This window comes from Rhinatrema bivittatum, chromosome 5 (genome assembly GCF_901001135.1).
Source record: "Rhinatrema bivittatum chromosome 5, aRhiBiv1.1, whole genome shotgun sequence".
Taxonomy (NCBI): Eukaryota; Metazoa; Chordata; class Amphibia; order Gymnophiona; family Rhinatrematidae; genus Rhinatrema; species Rhinatrema bivittatum.
The window spans coordinates 265,369,059-265,392,682 of NC_042619.1; the positions used below are offsets into that span (position 1 = coordinate 265,369,059).

Here is a 23,624-nt window from a genome sequence, read left to right on the forward strand (position 1 = left end):
TCAATTTATTCAGTTTGTTCCAGCTAGTTCACCACTTCCAATCCCCTTCCCCCTGCTATCCTTACCCAACTCTATTTTCCCAGCTTCCTTCCACCTTTCAACTACCACCATCTAATCCAGGTGTATTTCTTTGCACTTTGCCTCCCTCTCCCTGCTTAAGCCCGAATTCACATGTCACTGGTCACTATCATACACTGTTACCCACTATTAACTTACCCATCACAAGTTATTCTCTGTAAAACTTATCCTGTCACCTATTCCAATTATTCATGATTACCCTGTATTAGCGTTCACTTTGAAACTAGTTCTCTATATATAGCCTGTTGTGTTACTTGCTTAGGTTTATCACGGTTACCTTTATTAACATTCACTTCATTACTTGCTCTCTGTAAAGCTTGTTGCTATGTTCAGTTATCTGTGAACCGAGATGATGTTCCCAACGTATCCCGGTATACAAAAACACTTAAATAAATAAATAAATGATGTACTCATAAAGGAGATATTTACTTTATTTAGCAGCATTTATATCTCAAATTTCTTTATCAGCCAGAAATGATTCCAAATGGGCTGGGTTTTGGAAAATAAATTTATTTTTTGCAATACTACTGAACATTTGCAAGGAAATTTTAGAAAAAATGTCGCTCCTATTGACAAAACCCTAGGCTTCAGCGCTAGGAACTGTTTCCTTCTAAATTGTGTACTTCACAAAACATCGGGAAACGCTTGTATTTTTTGTCCACAGAACAAGAACTCTTTATTTTTGAAATATTTTTGCAGGGTTATAGTTTTAACACTTTCTCTACAAAGAGTTACCAACAATGTGGCTCTTTGAGGCATATCATCAATTGAAGATTCTAAGAAAGTAGTCAAATTTGGTGATTCCTGTTGGACCTGATCCATTATTTCCTCACCCTCTGGAATCCTTAATATGGACTAGGGAATATAGTATATCTTAGATATACTCTTCTCATCAAAACTAGATATAGACAGGATTTCTACCAAATATTTCTTAAATAATTCATATGCTGATATTAATCTAGTTACAGGAAAATTTAAAAGCCTTAACTTTCTAACCCTAAATGAATTTTCTAGATTTTCTAGCTGTCTTTGAGTTGTTATACTATCTTTAATAAATGAACTATTTGCCATTTGTAATCCATTTATCTGTGAAGGAACATTTTTAGTACTTTCCTCTATATGAGTTATATGCTTATTATGCATTTCTATTTCAATTTTAATCTCATTACATATTTGGTTATTCTGAGTAACTGAAGCTGACACAATTTTCTGCAATTCATTAATTGCCTTCCAAACGTCTCCTAATGTGATACTTTGGGGGTCAATGGGGTCTGAGACTATTTCTGGTGGTCTCGTATCCCTTTGTGCCCCCAGAACTTCAGTATCTCCACAAATAGTAGTTAACACAGAGTCAATATTTGATGTTACCTCTGTCCTTGTCACACTCTGAAAAAGGATGGGTAAGGCACCATTTGTTTGTTGAGATTGCTGCATTAGGTGGGAGCTCTCAGGGGATCCAGATGAAAAAGATATTTCTGAAATAGAATTTTGGGCTGCTCGACTTACCCTCCTTAGCACATAAGAACATAAGAAAAAGCCATACTGGGTCAGACCAAGGGTCCATCAAGCCCAGCATCCTGTTTCCAACAGTGGCCAATCCAGGCCACAAGAACCTGGCAACTACCCAAAAACTAAGTCTATTCCATGTTACCATTGCTAATGGCAGTGGCTATTCTCTAAGGGACGGATTTTAAAAGCCCTGCTCGCGTAAATCTGCCCGGATTTAAGCGAGCAGGGCCTTACGAGCCGGCGCACCTATTTTCCATAGGCCTGCCGGCGCGCGCAGAGCCCCGGGACTCGCGTAAGTCCCGGGGTTTTTCGAGGGGGCGCGTGTCGGGGCGTGTCGGGGGCGGGGCCAATTGGCGCGGCGTTTTGGGGGCGGGGCGCGGCGTTTCAGGGGCGGGCCCGGGGGCGTGGTTTCGGCCTGGGGCGGTCCGGGGGCGTGGCCGCGCCCTCCGGAACCGCCCCCGGGTCGAATCTCCGTGTGCCAGCGGCCCGCTGGCGCGCGGGGATTTACTTCTCCCTCCGGGAGGTGTAAATCCCCCGACAAAGGTAGGGGGGGGTTTAGACAGGGCCGGGGGGTTGGGTTAGGTAGAGGAAGGGAGGGGAAGGTGAGGGGAGGGCGAAAGAATTCTCTCCGAGGCCGCTCCGATTTCGAAGTGGCCTCGGAGGGAACAGAGGCAGGCTGCGCGGCTCGGGCCGGCTACACGAAATCGGCAACCTTGTGCGCGCCGATCCAGGATTTTAGCAGATAGGCGCGGCTACGCGCCTATCTACTAAAATCCAGCGTACTTTTGTTGGCGCCTGGTGCGCCAACAAAAGTACGCGAAGGTGCACTTTTTTAAAATCTACCCCTAAGTGAACTTAATAGCAGGTAATGGACTTCTCCTCCAAGAACTTATCCAATCCTTTTTTAAACACAGCTATACTAACTGCACTAACCACATCCTCTGGCAACAAATTCCAGAGTTTAATTGTACATTGAGTAAAAAAGAACTTTCTCCGATTAGTTTTAAATGTGCCACATGCTAACTTCATGGAGTGCCACTAGTCTTTCTACTATCCAAAAGAGTAAATAACCGATTCACATCTACCCGTTCTAGACCTCTCATGATTTTAAACATCTCTATCATATCCCCCTCAGTCGTCTCTTCTCCAAGCTGAAAAGTCCTAACCTCTTTAGTCTTTCCTCATAGGGGAGCTGTTCCATTCCCCTTATCATTTTGGTAGCCCTTCTCTGTACCTTCTCCATCGCAATTATATCTTTTTTGAGATGCAGCGATCAGAATTGTACACAGTATTCAAGGTGCGGTCTCACCATGGAGCGATATAGAGGCATTATGACATTTTCCATTTTATTCACCATTCCCTTTCTAATAATTCCCAACATTCTGTTTGCTTTTTTGACTGCCGCAGCACACTGAACCGACAATTTCAATGTGTTATCCACTATGACACCTAGTCCATTGGTCCAACAGCCATAGAAACAGCCGGTGAAGATGTCCAGACTTTAGTTTTTCTTTTCCTCCCCATATAATTTATAGGAAAAAATTCTGAATAAGGGGCGTGCGGCTTTGGCTATGCGCCACACTTGCCTCGGTTTTATTGGTGTTCTAGGCCCCACTTGATGACGTCACTCAGAGGGCGTAGTCTGTGCCGTTTTCAGATGAAACAACTCACAGGTGAAATTTGGAGCCTCGAAAACGCTCCCTCTCGCCCCTCCTCTCCTAAGAGAGGTATTCTCCGCCAATTCCTCCTGGCAAGAGGAATCTGCAGCACATGGAATCAAGGGGGCAGAGAATAGAGCCTCCTCAAGTGGAAGAAGTGCCTCCTCTGCCCTAGCCTTGGATACTTAGCTGGAGGAGGAGGAGTATGGATCCTGCCGGCAGATTGCTGCTGGAGCAAACACATCCTTCACTCTATCTCCAAAGCGATTCTCTCCTAAATGCAGCATGTCGGCAAGTCTTTCCTGCACTTCTGTATGGAGATCTGAGGCTCGCAGGCAAGAGAGTCTGCAGACCCCATTCCCTAAGGTAAAGACTTTGATGCCATTTAGAAAACATCAAAGGTTGAATAGACCCTGGTTTTCCATACTCTAATTCTTTGTCCAGTGACTGGAAGACATCTTGTTGCTATTGAGGAAGCTGTTTGGCTACCCCCTCCATTTGCTTCAGTAAGCTCCAAACATATTGACCCATCTAAAGCTGGTAGTATGCTATGTAGGCATTGAGCACTGCATCCTGAAATACTTTCCTACAAATAATGTCAAGGGCCTGGGGGTACTGAAGAGCTGGTTCTGAATCTCTTGGCCTTTTTGAGAGTGTATATGATTACCACAAATTGATCTAGTAACTGCTTTTTGAATCTGGGAGCCTGTTGGATGAGATATACCACATCTGCCTTATTATAACATGCCATCAACTATGCATTCTTGCCTCATGATCCAAGTCTTGCTGATAAAATCTGTGGCCTATTGAAATTCTCCAGCATGGCTCCCAGCATCTGGCTTCTTCTCTACATCCCACTCTATCTGGGGCACATTATTACTTTTGGATTTTTATAGGCCTGAACTTTCTGTGGTGCTAGCTGATGATATCAGCACTACTCCTGTATATATTAAAGCTTATTCTACTCACTGGGTGCCATAGCAACAGGTCTTGCTTCCTGCTCCTGAGTCTTGTCGCTGTTCCTGCTCTGACTACTACTTGTCAATCTGCTTTGTTCCTGACCTCATACTGAATGCTGTCTGTCCAGATCTTGGATTGACTATTGCCTGTGTATGAATGTTACCTGTGCCAACCTCAGCCTGCCTGACCCCACCTCTGCATCTTGCTACAACATAGTGCCTCTGATCTTATCCATCAATTATTACTTGTGAGGGCCTACCTAACTCCCTTGGAGGTCATCTTGAACGCGGATCTTTACTGTGGCCCTATTCATGGGAGCTATAGATGAGGATGTGAGAAAACCCCCTTATCTATACCTCCTGAAGGATCTCATGAATTGGGACTGCCACAATCTCCTTAGAGGGCTCCATGAACTGGAGGATGTCCAGCATCTTAGTTCTGGACTCCTCCTTTGACTGAAAAGTAAAAGGAGTGGCTTCTGCCATTTTCCTTATAAAACATGTGAAGGAGAGGCACTCAGGGAAGGACTTCCTTCTCTCTGGTGAAGGAGAGAGGATCAGAGGGGAGCCCTGTTGACACCTTCTCTTCAGAGGCATCTGCGGTATCATGCCCATACTTCCAAGAATACTTGGACTCAAACTCATCCCAGTCAGGCAGTGGTGAGGGCTCTCTTGGTGCCCGATATAGAACCAAAGTCTCCAGACTGGTGCACTTGGCTGTTTGGGCCTATATCCAGAGAAGCTTAGGTGTCCCAGATAAGCTTCCTTCCCTGATAAGCCAGAGATCTACAGTTTGCTGCACTGGTGGTGGACCCTTGGCCCAAGGTGGGGCTGACGCTACCCATAGGGCAAGCCCAATGGGTCCCCACCATCGGGAGGTAGAGCTGACTAGGAGTCGGAGGCCAACTGGAGCTTCGCCAATACCAGCCCTTGTTCCCCGCTGGTTGAACCCTTGGGTGCCGGGGTCGGCTGGTCTTAGGCGAGCCTCCGTGTGACGACTCCCAATAGTGGTGGTGCAAGGGTTGCCGGGAATCAGCAGAGGTAGCAAGGGACCATTGTAGGTCCAGACAAGGCAGGGGTCCAGAGCCCCAGGCACCAACAGGAACAGGCAGAGACAGGGGGCACCCAAGTAATAGAAGCCAAGAGGCCAAGTCCAAGTAGATACCAAAGGCATAATCAAGGCAAGCTGAGGTCAGGGTAGGTGGCTGAACAAGACAAGCTACTGAGATGGAACAGAGCAAGGGTCAAGCCAGAGTATCAGTCCAGAGCACAGTCCAATGTAGCAAGGGTCAAAGCCAGAGTATCAGTCCAGAGCGTAGTCCAACGTAGCAAGGGTCAAAGCCGGAGAAGCAATCCTGAGCATGATCCAATGTGGCAAGGGTCAAAACCGGAGAAGCAATCCTGAGCATGGTACAACATAGCAAGGGTCAAAGCCAAAGAATCAGTCCAGCGAAACTAGGAAGGGACCAAGGTATGAGTCAGGAGCAGGAACCAGGAACCGAGGTGGGATCAGGAACTAGGAACAAAGTCAGGACCAGGAAACAGGAACGATGGGCAACGAGCACACGATCAAACGTGAAGTCCTGTTGCCAAGGCAAGGAACTAGTGGCAGAGCCCTGCCTTATATACCAGGGCCCGATGATGTCATCATCTGGGGCTGCGGCCTAGTTTTCTGCCGCGGTCCCTTTAAAGGAACGGGAGGCACGCATAAGCCAGGGCCCACAGGAGGCCAGACGACAGCGTCTCCCTGCAGCCCACGTGGGGAGACCCACCCGGAACCAAAGAGGTCCGCAGAGGAGTCTGGAACAGCCGACGAGGTAGTAGGTGCTCGGGGGCATAGGCTGCTGCACACAGCCGCGAGCGAAATGGTCTGAGTCCGTGAGCAGCACTGCAAGGGTGAGTAGGCCCAGTTGCGGGCCTATCACGGACGAGGCATGCAACACAGTGGGGCAGCAGTTATCAACCATGATGCCCCCTGGGCATCAGTTTTGGATCTGGCACCAGCATCAACACCAGTGCATTGCCAGCAAGCACCCAAAGGGAATCGAGCAGTGGCTCGAGAATCAACAATCCTGCCTCTGTACCCTCGATGCTGTCATACAGAGGCCCTGCAATGCTTTTTCCAAGGCCTGCTGGATGTTTTTAGCCAACACTTCCTCAAAGATTGCCAGTGCCAACACTGACTAGGTTGTAGGAAGGATGACTACATCCTTTTGGAACTGAGAGGTAGATCAATGCATCAGGAATAGTGGAGACTGTCACGAATTCCTGGCATGCTTAGAGGATGAACTCTCCTCACCTCAGGATAGTTTCTAGGGTTGCCCAGCATGTGCCGGACCATCCCCAATTTCTGCATCAGGCATCAATGGAGACCAATGGTGCCTCTTCTTCAGTTTTCCTCAGCACTTGGCATGAAATCTCCTTGATACCAGAGCCAAAGAGGTGAAACACGATGCCTTATTTGATTGGGAAGCGTCAGACAGTTGCTTGTCTACATTCACTATTGGCCAATGGTATCGAGGGAACTGATGCCCCCCCCCCATTCCAATGACATTCCTTCCATCGGTGCAGCTTCAAAACTCTTTGATGTCGATGCCAATGGATCAGTCTTCCCATGCTTGAAGAGTCTATCTATAAGTTCCAATCCAAACTGGCATCCTTTGAGGGTCATGGTTGTGCATTTGAACACCTTTGGACATTATGTGATATTCCCAAGCAAAAACACATCTATCACGGAAGTCCATGATAGACATAGTCCTTTACACAGGGTGGGGGTGGGGGCATCACTGAACATGTTAGACATGGCCAGCCTAAACAAAAAGGACACAAAATTGAAGTACCACCACCATGGAAGGAAATCAACCAAAAAACTTACCTAGAGAAAACTGCAAAGAATAGACTGCAGGACCCTATGACAAAAGATCTTGGAGCTGGCAAAAAGAACAAACAAGGCCCAGCAAAAGGGTTCCAGAGAAAAAGAAAAATTGAAGGGATCCTGCATGGTTTTATGGTATAATACATACATGGGCATGCTCACTAAGGCCCAGTCAAAGTTCTAGAAACTTGGCCATACCTTTTCCATTCTGAGCTCCATTGGATGATGTCACCCATGTATGAGGACAGCATCCTGCTTGTCCTTGAAGAAAAAATATCTGCCCTGCTTCTGGGGCTGGCTAAAGTCAGCCAAAACACATATTTGGCTAACTCCTAATATTGGAGTCCGCCAGCAATGTTTACCTGCTAACTTATCCCTCACTTGGAACATCCCTTATTTGGCCAATTTTTAGCAGGATAAGTACAGGGCTTATGGAAAAGTCAGCATTTAGCAGGACAACTTGTGAGTTATCTGGCTAAATGCCTTTGAATATTGACCTAAATATAAACTGATGTTGTGTGGACTCAGGAAAGGACATTTTTAATACAGGAAGTATGGTAATAATTAAAGGCATGGACCTTATATTCCAAAAAATGTTCAAAGTATGAAAAATAAATACAACTGAAAAAAAATAATAGTAAAATTAAAAATAAAGTTGATTTTTATCTTGAGACAATACATACCACAGCATAAAATGCTGATTTTTCAGGCTGGCAGATTTTTGATTCAAATGCTAATCCAACTGTTGGCAGAACCGGTTCTCTCCTTGGGTAGAAGGATCAAGTTTTTAAAAAATCATAAAACATACAATCCTCTTTTGTCTCTTATTTTCTGATAGTCCTTGTTACTACAGGCAAACTACAAACTTAGAAGATCATTTATTAAGTTGAATTAGGCATTTACTGGAGAACCCAGTGCAATGTGAGTATGGTAATGAGCTGATGGAAAGCATGCATATCAGCTTTTTACTAGGTAATCTCAAGCAAATAAAATAAGGTGGCTTGCCTGAAAATTTGCAAGCCATATTATGTTCAGTAAAGTTAGCTCAAATTCGAAAGCTGTAGCTAACTCCCCAGGATCATCAGGACATGTGACCCAGTATTCTCTGGTCTATCCTTTAAGAACATGAGCAACCAGAGGAATCTCCCCCTCCCCCAAGCACAGAAAAATGCTCGAGAGACCCACTGTCCGACTCCCCTTGCCACCCATCCCCGCCGCCCTTTGAGGTGGCCCCAGCAGTCCAAATATACAAAAAATAAATAATAATGAAATGTTTGCAGTGCAGACTCCTATCTTTCCCTCCCAAACACCACCCCTTTTGTCTAAAAATTACTTCCTAGCATCTGACCCTCTTCCTCCATTCTAGCCCTTCCCACTGGCGACTTGCTGCTTTTAAAGATCTTTGATGGGCTAATGGGGACTGGAGTGTCCCTTAAGGCTTCTATCATTTTCAAAATGGCACCAGCCACAAAAGCACTACCAGAAATGCCTTCTAAGCTGCAGTACTTTTCCTAGCAATATTTTACCATTGAGGAAAATACTATGGGATTTAATGCAGCTTAGTAAATAGACCTTAAGAACCTGATTTATGAAGGCATTTTTGCATAGACACAGAATAGGGTCAATTTAAAAAAAGGAAATTCACTCAATACATAGGCACTTTGGGCCAAATTTTCAAAGAGAAACATTTATGTAAATTAGCCAGATAAGATTTATCCAGCTAACTTACATGGGATATTCAGCAGCACAGCATTGCGGCTGAATATGTCTGTCAAAATCGCCACTTAGCTGAATATGTTATATCCAGCTAAGTTAGACCTGATCTATGACAGGACTAACTTATCCGGTTAACTTAACCTGATAAGTACAAATATCATTACTTATCCTGCTAAGTTAACCGGATAAGTAATGCCGCCCCAGTCCACCCACTGCTTGCCCACAATGTATCCCGCTATCTACTTAGCCGGTTAAATGACATATCCTGCTAAGTAGCAGACACTGAATGTAGCCAGATATTCAGCAACTGCCTCTTAACTGGCTAAGTCGCTATTTAACTGGCTAAGTAGCTTTGAATATTGGGATCCCAAGTTTTAGTAACCTAAATTTTGAGCACATTTTCAGATGAACTTAGTAACCTCATTTTTCAGCTTAAATTTAGTTACCTAAACCTAGGACTGCAATTTTTTCATCTTGAGTTTTGGTACCTATGCCTTGGATCCCCAGAGACTGTTGCAACCTGCAGATTATTTAAAGGATCACTTAGACTGAGATGCCCACATTAGGTGCTTAGGCTGGAAATCAGCATTAGATGTTTAACTTTTTTCCCTGTTCTAACTTTGCTCTTGTAGCCACCCATATTTTAGGTGCCTATATTTATGTGCCAGGTGAAAACAAGAACCTAAATATAGGTGCCTAGTTAATTTTCAGACAACAGTTTAGTAATCTAACTCCCTAACTTAGGTGCCTATATTCTTTGTAAGCTGACCCCAAAGTGAATCTGACTCCAATACCATCAGTGTGACTCTATAGGGAAGCTTATCTATGAAGAAAAGGTAGTTAGTTACTTGTAATTGTTGATTTTGCATGTTTCCCAACTGACTCATATGCATTCTTATCTCCCCCTTTAAAAAGTTTTCAATTCTCTTTTATCAAAACATATGAAGGAAGCTGGCTCCAGGCCTCCATTGTCTATAGCTCCACCAATTGCCATAATACCTTTGTGAAAGTTCTTGAGCCTGGGAGAAGCTCCTTCCAACTAAGTGCAGCACAGAGAGAAATAGAGGGTAGAAAATTCCAAGATTTGCGCCAGGCCATTTTTAGCTGGGAGCAGAAGCTGGAAGCTGTCTGTTTCTATTCAAACCGTACTTTAGCTCTGACCCATCAGAGTTGTGGAAGGGATTTTCTCAGTGCATGTGCAGGAGTGTATTCAGCCCATTAAAGAAAAATGCTTACAGCTTGTAGTGAAGGCAGGCAGCACAACAGCTGCACATTTTCAGGCCAAAACAATAAAATACATTCAGCTGAATGCAAGTTTCATCCACACTTAAACGCACATTGGGGTCATTTTCAAAAGGATTTACAAGGGTAAATATAACTACTATTGTAGCAATTTTCAAGAGCCCTTTTACATGAGTAAAGTGCATTTACATGTGTAAAACCAATTTTAAGCATGTAAATGCTTTTTAATATCAGGTCCGTTCTGTGCAGGTAAAGCAAAATTGCTTACCTTGTAATAGGTGTTATCCCAGGACAGCAGGATGTAGTCCTCACATATGGGTGACATCAGTAATGGAGCCCTATGTACGGAAAACTTCTTTCAAAGTTTCTATGAAACTTTTGAATGGCACCGGAGTGCGTACTGAGCATGCCCAGCATGCTATGATATTCCCTGCCACAGGGGTCTCTCTTCAGTCTTGTTTTGTAGCAATGAGCGTTAGCCAAAAATAAAATAATAAAACGTATGAGGCCCAACTCCGCGGGGTGGCGGGTGGGTTTCGTGAGGACTACATCCTGCTGTCCTGGGATAACACCTATTACAAGGTAAGCAATTTTGCTTTATCCCAGGACAAGCAGGATGCTAGTCCTCACATATGGGTGATTAGCAAGCTAGAGGCTGATTCATTTTGTGCTGAAGTAACCGTAAGGTATTGTTATTGAAATGAAGCAGCCGAAATCACAGCAGGTTGGATGTAGAAGGAGTTGGGATTATACTGGAAACAAGTTCTTTAAGACGGATTGTCCATAGGCTGAATCTTGTCTTCCCTCTTTGTCTAAGCAGTAGTGAGCTGCAAAGGTGTGAAGAGAACTCCATGTTGCTGCTTTACAAATGTCCAGAATAGGTACAGAGCGAAGGTGTGCTACTGAAGTTGACATCGCTCTTACTGAATGTGCTTTTACTCGCCCTTGAAGAGTAAGGCCTGCTTTTTCATAACAAAATTGTATGCAATCTGCTAGCCAGTTTGACAGAGTATGCTTACCCACTGCTTTACCTGGCTTGTTTGGATCATAGGATACAAACAGCTGACTGGATTTTCTTTGGGCTGTAGTGCGATTTAAATAGAAGGAGAGTGCACGCTTACAGTCCAAGGTATGTAGGGCTCTTTCACCTTGGTGGGAATGAGGCCTAGGAAAGAATGTAGGTAAAACTATTGATTGATTTAAGTGAAATTCCGTGACAACCTTAGGAAGGAACTTTGGATGTGTCCGGAGGACTACCCTGTCATGTAAGAACTTTGTAAAAGGTTCGTATGTGACTAGTGCCTGCAACTCACTGACCCTTCTGGCCGAAGTGATGGCTATGAGAAATACCGTTTTCCAAGTAAGGTATTTAAGGTCACAGGTACTTATGGGCTCAAAAGGAGAACGCATAAGTCTAGTGCAGAGCTTTCCAAACTTTTCATGTTGGTGACACACTTTTTAGACAAACATAATTTCACGACACGGTAATTCAGTCTACTAGTAAACCAGAGGTTAAAGGTTAAACGAACGAAACATATTTCGACAATTTATGTATGTTTCCTTAAATATATACATAAATAAAATGTTTCACGACACAACCTATCTCATGAAAACCTTAAATTTATATTAAAAATATATATTCCAAGATTCTTGTTATTGTTATAATTTATGAGGAACAATAATAAAACAAATTGTCTGTCCCCCATACACTCATCTCTCTCCTCCCCCCAGCACATGTCTGGCCCCCACACACTCATATCTCTCCCCCTCAAGCACATGTCTGTCCCCCCAGCACGTTTGCCCCCCACTCACTCATCTCTCTCCCCCCAGCACATGTCTGGCCCCCACACTCATGTACCTCGTCTTTTTGATTGTTGCCAGTTAAGTGCATCACTCCCTTCCATGATCACCAGACACTGCTGCTTGCAGTCAGTACTCCTCATGGCCAGGCCTCATCGGCAGCAGCAGCCAATGCAAGGATGGCTGGGCTCGTTCCACCCACCAAGCCCCCCAAAAAAACGCGATTGACAGCAAAAATCACCCAATAATAAGCAACCCATAAACTGAAAAAAAAAAAGTGAATCTCCAGGAAAAAAAAAGCCCAAACTCGCATCAGAGTTGACCGGGCTTGCGCGACACACCTGCACACTGCAGGCGACACACTAACGTGTCCCGACACACAGTTTGGAAAGCTCTGGTCTAGTGAGTACTACGTTCAGATCCCATTGAATGCTTGGGGAATGAACTGGAGGTTTAATGTGAGCTAGGCCTCTCATGAATTTACTGACGAGAGGCTGTGTGGAGATAGGAGCGTCCAGCTTATTATGGTAAGCTGAAATTGCACTTAAGTGTACCCTTACAGATGATGTCTTAAGACCAGAGTCTGAAAGAAGGTAAAGGTAATCTAGTAGTGATGTAGTGGGGCAAGTGAAAGGATCTAAATCCTGCTGAGTGCACCACAGCGTAAACCGTTTCCATTTGTAGGAATAATTCTTTCTAGTGGAAGGTTTACGTGCAGCTATAAGTACCTGAGATATAGCGGATGGAAGGTTGAATTGCTGTAAGATCAAGCTTTCAACATCCATGCTGTCAGGGACAGGGATTGAAGGTTGGGATGGCGCAACTGACCCTGTTCCTGAGTTATGAGATTGGGAGCTACTCCCAGGCGAATGGGATCCCTGACTGAGAGATCTAGCAGTGTGGGGAACCATACTTGTCGAGGCCAGTATGGGGCTATGAGTATCATAGTCCCCTTGTCCTGTTGTAGCTTCACTAGTGTTTTGGTTGTGAGTGGTATCGGAGGATACGCGTATAACAGGCCTGAGCTCCAATGGCGAGCAAATGCGTCCTTCGGTAGGCTGCTCTGCTGTCGGAGTAGAGAGCAGTAATTGTTCACTTTGTAGTTGAGCTGAGATGCAAAGAGATCTATCGTCGGTTGCCCCCAGCGCTGGAATATCTTGGACGCTATTGTTGGATCCAAGGACCACTCGTGCGGTTGGAACTGACGACTGAGACGATCCGCCACTGTGTTGTGGATGCCCGCTAGGTAGGTGGCCCGTAGAAGAATTGTATGTGTCAGGGCCCAGTCCCAGATTTGCGCTGCCTCTTGACAAAGGAGGTACGATCCTGTCCCTCCTTGTTTGTTGATGTACCACATTGCTACTGTGTTGTCCGTCTGGATTAAGACAGTCTTGTGTGATAGGCAGTCTTTGAATGCATGCAGCGCATAACGTATAGCTCGAAGCTCTAGGAAGTTTATCTGAAAAGTAGCTTCGAGTCGTGTCCACTTGCCCTGCGTTTTTAGATGACCAATATGTGCTCCCCACCCTAAGGTGGATGCATCTGTAGTCAATGTCACTTGTGGCACTGGTTGCTGAAAAGGTAGACCTTTGAGCAGGTTGGGCATTAGCGTCCACCAGAGAAGTGCGGCTTTGAGCTCTGGTGTGATGTAAATAGGAGTGGACATTGGTTGAGTGGCTTGTATCCACTGTGTTTTGAGTGTCCATTGTAGAAGTCGCATGGTCAGTCTGGCCATGGGAGTTACATGAACCGTGGAAGCCATGTGCCCTAGAAGAGTGAGGCACTGGTGAGCCGTCACCTTGAATCGGTTGCGGAGATCGTGAGTTAAGAGGACAAGTGTCTGAGCACGGTCTTTTGGTAGAAAAGTGGTCGCTAGCGTAGTGTTTAGCTCTGCACCTATGAACTGTAGTAGATGAGTTGGTGACAGATGGGATTTCTGGTAGTTGATGAGAAATCCCAAGGAATGAAGGACTTGGATGGTGAGCTTGAGGGACGCGACGGCACCTTCTTTTGAATGACTTCTGATGAGCCAATCATCTAGATAAGGAAACACGTGCACCTTTTGTTTGTGTAGGTGTGCCACTGCTGCAGCCATGCATTTTGTGAATACTCTGGGTGCTGATGCGAGTCCGAATGGCAGCACTCTGTATTGAAAGTGTTGATCTAGTACTCGAAACCGCAGGTACTGGCGATGAGGAGGGTAGATGGGGATGTGAGCGTAGGCATCTTGAAGATCCAGAGAGCAGAGCCAATCTCCCCTTTGAAGAAGAGGCAGAATGGAGCCTAGGGATACCATTCTGAATTTTTCTTTCTTGAGAAATTTGTTGAGATTCCTGAGGTCTAGGATAGGACGAAGGCCTCCTGTTTTCTTTGGAATGAGGAAATATCGAGAGTAGAATCCTCTGCCCTTTTGAGGACCAGGAACTGGTTCTATGGCCCTGGTTCTCAGAAGGGTGGATAATTCTGTTTGAAGAATTATGGAGTGTTGATTTATTGAATGAGAGTGAAGTGGTGGATTCTCCATAGGGGTAGTTGAGAAATCCAACCTGTAACCGTGGGTCGTGATGGATAACACCCACTGGTCGGTGGTGATGGAGGCCCAATTGCTGAGAAAATGTTGAATGCGGCCTCCTACAGGTGTTTCGGGGAACGGATTTATGCTGCTGCTCTCTGGGGATATTCAGAAACCCGACGTGGCCGTTGTTTGTGGAGGCGGCTGAGGCCTCTGCTGCCTTTGCCTAGGCTGCTGGCGCTGTGCTGGGCGGCTAGGCCTCTGTCTACTTGCTGGGGGGTAGTATCTTCGTTGGCGATAGTAAGGCCTTCGAGTGTCTCTTCTTGGAAACTTTCTAGAAGAGGCCTGCGACTCCTGAGGCTGAGACGACAATTGCTTTAAAGTCTCTGAATGGTCCTTAAGTGTCGCTACCGCTTCCTTTATCTTGTCTCCGAAGAGATTATCCCCCAAGCATGGTAGATCAGAGAGATGATCTTGGACTTCTGGGCGAAGATCCGATGCCTTCAGCCATGCCCATCGTCGTGCAGCTATAGCTGATGCGGACAACCTTGCTGCTGTCTCAAAACAGTCGTAAGTGGCCCTGACTTCGTGTTTCCCCGAGTCAAGGCCTTTATGTACCAGTGCTTGAAAAGCCTCTTGGTATTGATCCGGTAGGGTCAGAGAAAGTTCCTGTACCTGCTTCCAGAGGTTCCGTTGGTATTGGTTCATGTACAGCTGGTAAGAAGTAATTTTCGATACCAGCATGGAACCCTGGAAAACTTTCCTGCCTAGGTTGTCTAACAACCTACTGTCCTTCCCAGGCGGCACTGAAGCATGAGATTTCTGTCTCTTCGCCTTCTTTTGGGCGGATTCTACCACCACTGATTGGTGGGGCAGTTGTGTTCTTTGGAATCCTGGAGTTGGTTGTACCAAGTACGTGGCTTCAGCTCTTTTGTTAACCGGTGAGACAGAACTTGGATGCTCCCAGATTCTGTGTTGAAGTTCCTGTAAGACTTCATGAACTGGGATTGCCAACATCTCCTTTGGAGGGTCTACGAACTGTAAGACTTCTAAAGTCTTTTGTCTCTGATCCACCTCTGTTTGTATAGGGAATGGAATGGTATCCGCCATTTCCCTAACAAAGTTTGTGAAGGAAAGATCCTCTGGTGGAGACTTCCTGTGATCCTCAGTTGGAGATGGTTCTGAGAATAAATCTTCTTCCGAAGAGTATTCTGAATGTGAATCATCCGATTCCTGCTGTGGCTTGGGATAAGGCACTGACGGTCCTACAGGTGAGTGTGGCCTAGGGGGCCTTGGCACCCCTGAAGGGCCTGGAAGTGGATCCTGCGGTGCTTGCCTTGTCAGGATTCCCAGTAGTGTGTCCAATTTGCTGAAAACTGGGTGCAAAATGGGAATATCCTCCCGAGGAACCGGTGTTGGAATCGGCATTCCTGGTGAGGGCACCGGCATGGGGATCAGTGGCACCGAAGACGGAATCGGAGGAGGCGTACGAGGTAACGGTGAATTCACCGGGGTTGGAATCGATGTCGGTTCCCGCGGCATCGTCGATGACCCCGGGATCGTTGGTGCAGAGATGGGCATCGATGGTTGTGGAATCGGCATCGATGGCGGTATTGCGTCTCGGAGAGCCTGTTGCACCGCTTGACGAATGAGCGTGTCAAGTTCCACTCGCACAGCTGGTGAAAACAGAGCAGCTGTGGAGGGAGGCGGTGTTGGCGATGCCGATTCCTCCTCAGGGCCCTGAGGAGGTTCGGAACCCGGCACCGATATCGGTGGGGATCGCCCGTCAGTAGGCCTTGGAGCCTCTGCTTCCGTCCGGGTTTTCTTCGCCGGAGAGGCCGTACCTGTGGTAGTGTCTCCGGACACCGACTCCCGCCGTCGTCGATGTCGATGGCGATGCTTCTCAGGCTGTTTGTCGCTTCCTGAAGTGGATGCCTTCGATGAAATCGACGGGGATGGAGTGGAAGCGTCCCCCGCAGCCGGAAGTTTCTTTTTTAAAAGTAGTTGCCGAACCGAGGCCGATGGCGAAGACTGAGCCGAAGTTGAAGGTCTTGGCAGCAGCTGGACTGAAAAAAGCTGCTCCATCCTTTCGGCCCTTAGGCGCCGACCCTTTGTGGTCATTTCAGCACAGGATGAACACGCCTGGATGTTGTGATCCTTGCCAAGGCAAAGAACACACTCACCATGCGGATCAGTAATAGACATTGTTCTATTACAATTCGGGCATTTTTTAAACCCGGAGGCCATGGCGCCGGACGGCCGTCGACGGCGAAACCCGAATTTTATCGTTCCCAGCCGGGAATCGAAAAAGAAAAAAGTTACCAGCCGGTAACAAAAGGGAAAAACCCCTCGGTGAATATAATTTTTGTCGAAATTTTCCGATTTTTTTGGAGATGAAATTTCACCTCAGACTCCAATCAAACCGCGAGGCTAACCGCTTCGCGGAAAAAAGAAGACTGAAGAGAGACCCCTGTGGCAGGGAATATCATAGCATGCTGGGCATGCTCAGTACGCACTCCGGTGCCATTCAAAAGTTTCATAGAAACTTTGAAAGAAGTTTTCCGTACATAGGGCTCCATTACTGATGTCACCCATATGTGAGGACTAGCATCCTGCTTGTCCTGGGATAAACATTATTCCCAATGGAGGAAGGAATACTGCAAAAATGTGTTTAAAAAAATGTGCACTCAGCTCAGCCCCCTTGCATTGAAATTCCATGCAAATGAGGGAATTAAACCTTCCCTCCTCTATGATTGACGACGAACGACAGTGGCTCAACAGTGCGTTTATTTTTTAAGCTTGTGGCCAGATAGCCAGATAAATTAGTTAGGGGCCGATGTAGCATGGTGCAAGCTTGATGGAAGGGCACCTAAGGCGAATGTGTCATGTGCTCAGCCAGAACCTCTTCCCTGGATTAAATCAGGGGGTCGATCGTCGCCTCTCCACCTGCTCGTTGGCCTGTGGGTGTTAAGTGCAGGTGAATCCCAAGCGGATGTTAAATTTTTGGCAAACGGATTGCCAATACCTTGCTGTGAATTGCACACTCCGGTCCGAGACGTGTGTGTGTGGGGGGGGGGGAACGGAGACCGTGTAACTGGAAGACATGTGAGGTGAAAAGGCGTGCCAGTTCTGGTGCGGAGGGAAGGCCCGGGAGTGCTATGAAGTGGGTCATCTTCAAAAAACAGTCCATGACTATCCAGATGACAATGCAGCTGCGGGACGTTGGAGATCCACTATAAGATCGGTTGAAAGATGAGTCCAGGGTTGCTTGGAGGTAGGCATAGGTTGTAAGAGTCCCCAAGGCTTGTGCTGGGCACAGGTAGGACAGGATTCTACGTAGGTCTTGACATGATACGCCATTGATGACCACCAGTAGTAGTGTTTGAGTAAGACCAGGGTGCGGAACTGGCCCGAGTGTCCTGCCACTTAGGAGTCATGGGCTATTCCAGGACCCTCTGTCGGTGTGTTGTGGGAACCACAGCCTTCCTGGGAGGTATTGGCAGGGCAGCGGCTAGGAGGATACTAGCCGGATCTATGATGTATGCTGGTGGATCTGGAGTTTCATCGGCTTCAAAAGAGTGGTAGAGGGCGTCTGCCCGGGCATTCTTTTTGGCTGGGCGATAGCGAAGCTCAAAATTACAACGGGTGAAAAAGAGTGACCACCAGGCCTGATGGGGATTGAGGCGTTTCTCCTGGTGGAGGTACTCAAGGTTTTTGTGATCCATGAATATAGTGATCCGATGATGTGCCCTCTCCAGCCAGTGTCGCCATTCTTCTAGGGCCAATTTAATGGCAAGGAGTTCCTTGTCTCCTATGTCATAGTTGCGTTTGGAGGGTGTGAATTTGCGTGAGAAGAAGGAACAAAGCCGTAGTGTCCCAGAGTCTGCCACTTGGCTCAACACTGCTCCCACTCCTAGGGGGAAGGCGTTCACCTCTAAGATGAAAGGGCGTTCCGGGTCTGGGTACCAAAGGCAAGGATCTTGTAGAAAGGCCTATTTGAGTTTGGTGAAGGCCATGACTGCTTCAGGTGACCAAGTTTTGGTGTCGTACCCTTTCCAGATGAGTGCAGTCAGCGGGGCTACTAGCTGGGAGAAGTGAGGAATGATAGGGTTGTAAAAGTTTGCAAACCCCAAGAACTTCTGGAGCCCCCAGAGAGTAGAAGCTTGGGCCCATTCCTGGATGCAGCGGACCTTTTCGGGGACCATGCGGAAGCCTTGGCTGGACATGATGTAGCCTAGGATGTGTTGCGCCCGTCGGTCGCAGATGGCTGCGACCTCTCATGCTCACCTCTTTTTTCCCTGCACCGGCAATCCTTGGACAAGTGGCGGCCTCTGCCAGCAAACGCCAACCTCCCTGGCATCCCCGGGATGGCGGCAGCCTGCTACGGTACTTAACCCATCTGGCCCTTGCCTGCTATGAGTTAGCAAGGACTTCCTTCCTGCAATTCCACTACTTGGAGTTTCGTCATCTGACTTCGCTCCTGCTACCGCTGGTATTGGATGCTCTAGGTACCTGCTCCTCAGGGGCCTCTCTGAGTCCTGGATATCTGCTCCTCAGAGGGCCTTCCTGCCTGGAGTATCTACCGGACTCATTCTTTAACACACCTCTCTGTGAGTATCTACTGACTCTTCTACCTGCCTCGCTGGGATTACCTACGGTGTACCCTGTGCCTCGGGCCACTACCGTTCCCTCTTCAGAGGCGCTTATCCAGTACTTCCTGTACTGCTGGGTACCACATCACCATCACCCTGTTCCTCAGGACTCCTGCACCTCAGTCCAGCTACAGTACAGACTCCTCCGGTAGTGGCTCTGCGGGCCACTACCGGATCTTCACTATTGGGTCTATCCCTACTACGAGGAACTGTACTTTATTTCCCGCTCTGTGGCTTGCCTTTCTTCCTACCAATAAAATCTACTTTACAGCTGTGTCCTACGTTGCTGAGGCCACTCCTACCGACGTGAGTCCCCACAGGGCTCCTCCCTGTGGGTGGGAACATCTCTCACTGTGGCCCAGGGTTCACATCCATACCAATTCATAACAGGAAGGGTAAGCTTTCTTGTTCAAATGAGCATTTTTTGAAGCTTGGCATAGAGCTGATGGGTTCGGAGGCATTGCAGCACTGCCTGTACGTGATGATGATGGTTCTGGATGCCCTGGGAAAACACAAGGATGTCGTCAAGATAGATGACCATGGAGACATATAAAAGGTCTCGAAAGATTTCATTCATCATGTGCTGGAACACTGCGGGAGCATTACATAGGCCAAACGGCATCAAAAGGTACTCGTAATGGCCATCTCGAGTGTTGAAGGCCATGTTCCATTCATTTCCTGGTCGTATACAAACAAGGTTGTATGCTCCATGCAGGTCCAGCTTTGAAAAAATCCTGGCTGCCTTGAGGCAATCTAGTTCTGCAATGAGCGGTAAGGGGTATCTATCCTTCGTAATAGCGTTGAGACTGCGGTAGTCAATACAAGGTCTCAAGGTGCCATCTTTTTTGGTGATGAAGAAGAACTCCGCTCCTGCTGGGGAGATGGAAGGTCGAATGAAGCCCTTATTGAGGTTTTCCTGGATGTAGTGGGACATAGCTGCAGACTCCGAAGGGAAAAGAGGGTATACTCTACCCTGGGGAGAAGGGTGCCCAGTAACAAGTGGATGGCACAGTCAAAGCACTGATGTTTGGATAGGATCTTGGCTCTGCTTTTCGAGAAGACATCTGTGAAATCTCGATACTGTGGAGGAAGGCCCACCGGAGTAGTAGGCAGAGGGATGAATTTTGGAGACTGCACTTGCTGTAAGCAGGTCTAGAAGCAGCATGGGCCCCAGCTGGTGAGTTGGAGGGTTCCCCAGTCAGGCAGGGGGGAATATTTTTGGAGCCAAGGCAGCCCCAAGATTATGGGGTGTACCGCCTTTTTGAGGACGAAGAATGAGATTTGCTCTTCGTGCAGGAGTCCTGTGCGGAGGCACATGGCCTTGTTCATGAATCTGATATTCCCCGGCAGGGGTTCTCCGTAGATGGACAAGATGTATAAGGGATGGTCACGGGTGCTGATGGGCAACTGCAGTTCCTGTACTAGGGTTCGGGTAACGAATGATTTCTTTGCTTCGGTGTTTACTGAAGAGGATGTTGGGGAGGTACCCGTAATGGAGAAGGTTTTCATGGGTAATGATTCAGATGGACTGAATCAAATCACGGTGAACCTAGAAGATGTGGTAGGCCTGATTGACAAACTGAAGAGTAGTAAATCACCTGGACTGGATGGTATACACCCCAGAGTTCTGAAGGAACTAAAAAATGAAATTTCAGACCTATTAGTAAAAATTTGTAACTTATCATTAAAATCATCCATTGTACCTGAAGACTGGAGGATAGCAAATGTAACCCCAATATTTAAAAAGGGCTCCAGGGGCGATCCGGGAAACTACAGACCGGTTAGCCTGACTTCAGTGCCAGGAAAAATAGTGGAAAGTGTTCTAAACATCAAAATCACAGAACATATAGAAAGACATGGTTTAATGGAACAAAGTCAGCATGGCTTTACCCAGGGCAAGTCTTGCCTCACAAATCTGCTTCACTTTTTGAAGGAGTTAATAAACATGTGGATAAAGGTGAACCGGTAGATATAGTATACTTGGATTTTCAGAAGGCGTTTGACAAAGTTCCTCATGAGAGGCTTCTAGGAAAAGTAAAAAGTCATGGGATAGGTGGCGATGTCCTTTCGTGGATTGCAAACTGGCTAAAAGACAGGAAACAGAGAGTAGGATTAAATGGGCAATTTTCTCAGTGGAAGGGAGTGGACAGTGGAGTGCCACAGGGATCTGTATTGGGACCCTTACTGTTCAATATATTTATAAATGATCTGGAAAGAAATACGAGGAGTGAGATAATCAAATTTGCAGATGACACAAAATTGTTCAGAGTAGTTAAATCACAAGCAGATTGTGATAAATTGCAGGAAGACCTTGTGAGACTGGAAAATTGGGCATCCAAATGGCAGATGAAATTTAATGTGGATAAGTGCAAGGTGATGCATATAGGGAAAAATAACCCATGCTATAATTACACGATGTTGGGTTCCATATTAGGTGCTACAACCCAAGAAAGAGATCTAGGTGTCATAGTGGATAACACACTGAAATCGTCGGTGCAGTGTGCTGCGGCAGTCAAAAAAGCAAACAGAATGTTTGGAATTATTAGAAAAGGAATGGTGAATAAAACGGAAAATGTCATAATGCCTCTGTATCGCTCCATGGTGAGACCGCACCTTGAATACTGTGTACAATTCTGGTCGCCGCACCTCAAAAAAGATATAATTGCAATGGAGAAGGTACAGAGAAGGGCTACCAAAATGATAAGGGGAATGGAACAACTCCCCTATGAGGAAAGACTAAAGAGGTTAGGACTTTTCAGTTTGGAGAAGAGACGACTGAGGGGGGATATGATAGAGGTGTTTAAAATCATGAGAGGTCTAGAACGGGTAGATGTGAATCGGTTATTTACTCTTTCGGATAGTAGAAAGACTAGGGGACACTCCATGAAGTTAGCATGGGGCACATTTAAAACTAATCGGAGAAAGTTCTTTTTTACTCAACGCACAATTAAACTCTGGAATTTGTTGCCAGAGAATGTGGTTCGTGCAGTTAGTATAGCTGTGTTTAAAAAAGGATTGGATAAGTTCTTGGAGGAGAAGTCCATTACCTGCTATTAAGTTCACTTAGAGAATAGCCACTGCCATTAGCAATGGTTACATGGAATAGACTTAGTTTTTGGGTACTTGCCAGGTTCTTATGGCCTGGATTGGCCACTGTTGGAAACAGGATGCTGGGGTTGATGGACCCTTGGTCTGACCCAGTATGGCATTTTCTTATGTTCTTATGTTCTTAACAGATGGTTACTGAGAGTGTTAATTGGGGAAAGCACACTTACAGCCTAGAAGCTTGTCCCCTCCGGCAACTAGGCTGGGTTGTTTCCCAGCTTCTGGGGACAGGTATTCACTAAGTGCCCCCTGCCGTCACAGAAGAAACAGAGAGCCAGGCAACGCCGGCGGAGCTTTTCCTCAGGCGAAATGTGGGTTTGGCCCAATTGCATTGGTTCGGCGGTCTGTCCCGGAGAAACCACCTCCGAAGGAGCGGGAAAGAAGGGGAGGGAGAAGGCAGGCACCAAGAGCACGAGTCTATGCGGGGGCCGCAGTTCCTGGGTGCATTGTTGAAGGAATCGATTCACCCCGTGAGGTCAATTAGGGCATCCAGGGACTCCGGTAACTCCCTCACTGCCATCTCATCCTTGATGCATGATGACAGGCCCTCAAGGAAGATTGCCCGCAGACTGTCCTCTCGCCAATTCAGTTCAGAGGCCAGGATGCGGGACTCAATGGCGTAGTCGAACAGTGGCCGGGCATCCTGGCAGAGGAGGAGCAAATCGGATTTCAAGGTGGCCGAACGTCCAGGGTCCTCAAATGCCTGCCTAAATTCCCACAGGAACTGTTGGATGTCCTGAAGCATAGGGGACCCTCATTCCCACAGGGGCGATGCCCAGTCCAGGGCCTTGCCATCCAAGAGTGATATGATAAACGTGGTCTTTACTGCACTGGTGGGGAACTGAGCTGGCTGCAGGCAAAAGTGCATCTGGCACTGATTCAGAAATCCCTGACAGAGTTTCGGGTCGCCGGTATACCTGAGTGGGACAGGTAGCCACAAAGGAGCGGAAGCTGCAAGTTGAATGGGTGACGCGGGGTCAGGTTGGCCCACTGCCATTGCCAGGGCATTGAGACGTATGCTGAGGTGGTCCATGGTGGCTCCATCATCTCAAGGACTGCTGCTGTTGCTGTAGCTTCTGTGCCAACCCGGGAATGGCCTGGAGCCCGGAGAAGTCCGCTGGGTCCATGGCCTCTGCAAACAGTTAGCTTGGTGCCGGGGTGTGGCCCCATAGCCAAGGCAAGATTGTCACTACCTGTAGGGGAGGCTCCAGCAGGTCCCACCTGTCGACAGGTGGAACTGGTCGTAGCAGGAATCTGAGCTGGACCTTCACTTATACCAGCCCTCATTTCCCGTGGGTTGAGCCCTTGGGTCAGGGGTCGGGAACCCATGGCTCGCGAGCCAGATATGGCTGTTTTGAGGGCTGCATCTGGCTCGCAGACAAGTGTCGCCACACTTTCCCGCTGACCCAGCTGCTCCCCGGTCCTCCTCCGCCTGGGCTTAAAATGCTGTCAGCCCGGGTGGAACGCGGCAGGACAGCTGGAGTCAGCGGCACCGGCGTGCTCTCTTCTTCCCCCCCC

The 23,624-nt window shown here is 47.2% G+C and overlaps 1 protein-coding gene across 4 annotated transcripts in view; it reads right to left on the bottom strand.

Moving 5' to 3' along the window:
• Nucleotides 1-23,624, bottom strand: part of LOC115092720 (disintegrin and metalloproteinase domain-containing protein 9-like) — a 978,865-nt gene that overhangs the window by 520,515 nt on the left and 434,726 nt on the right. For all 4 annotated transcript variants that reach the window (XM_029603963.1, XM_029603962.1, XM_029603965.1 and 1 more), the window contains exon 10: nt 7,763-7,844. In XM_029603963.1, coding sequence (XP_029459823.1) covers nt 7,763-7,844 — 82 coding nt within the window. The remainder of the gene's footprint in view (nt 1-7,762; nt 7,845-23,624) is intronic.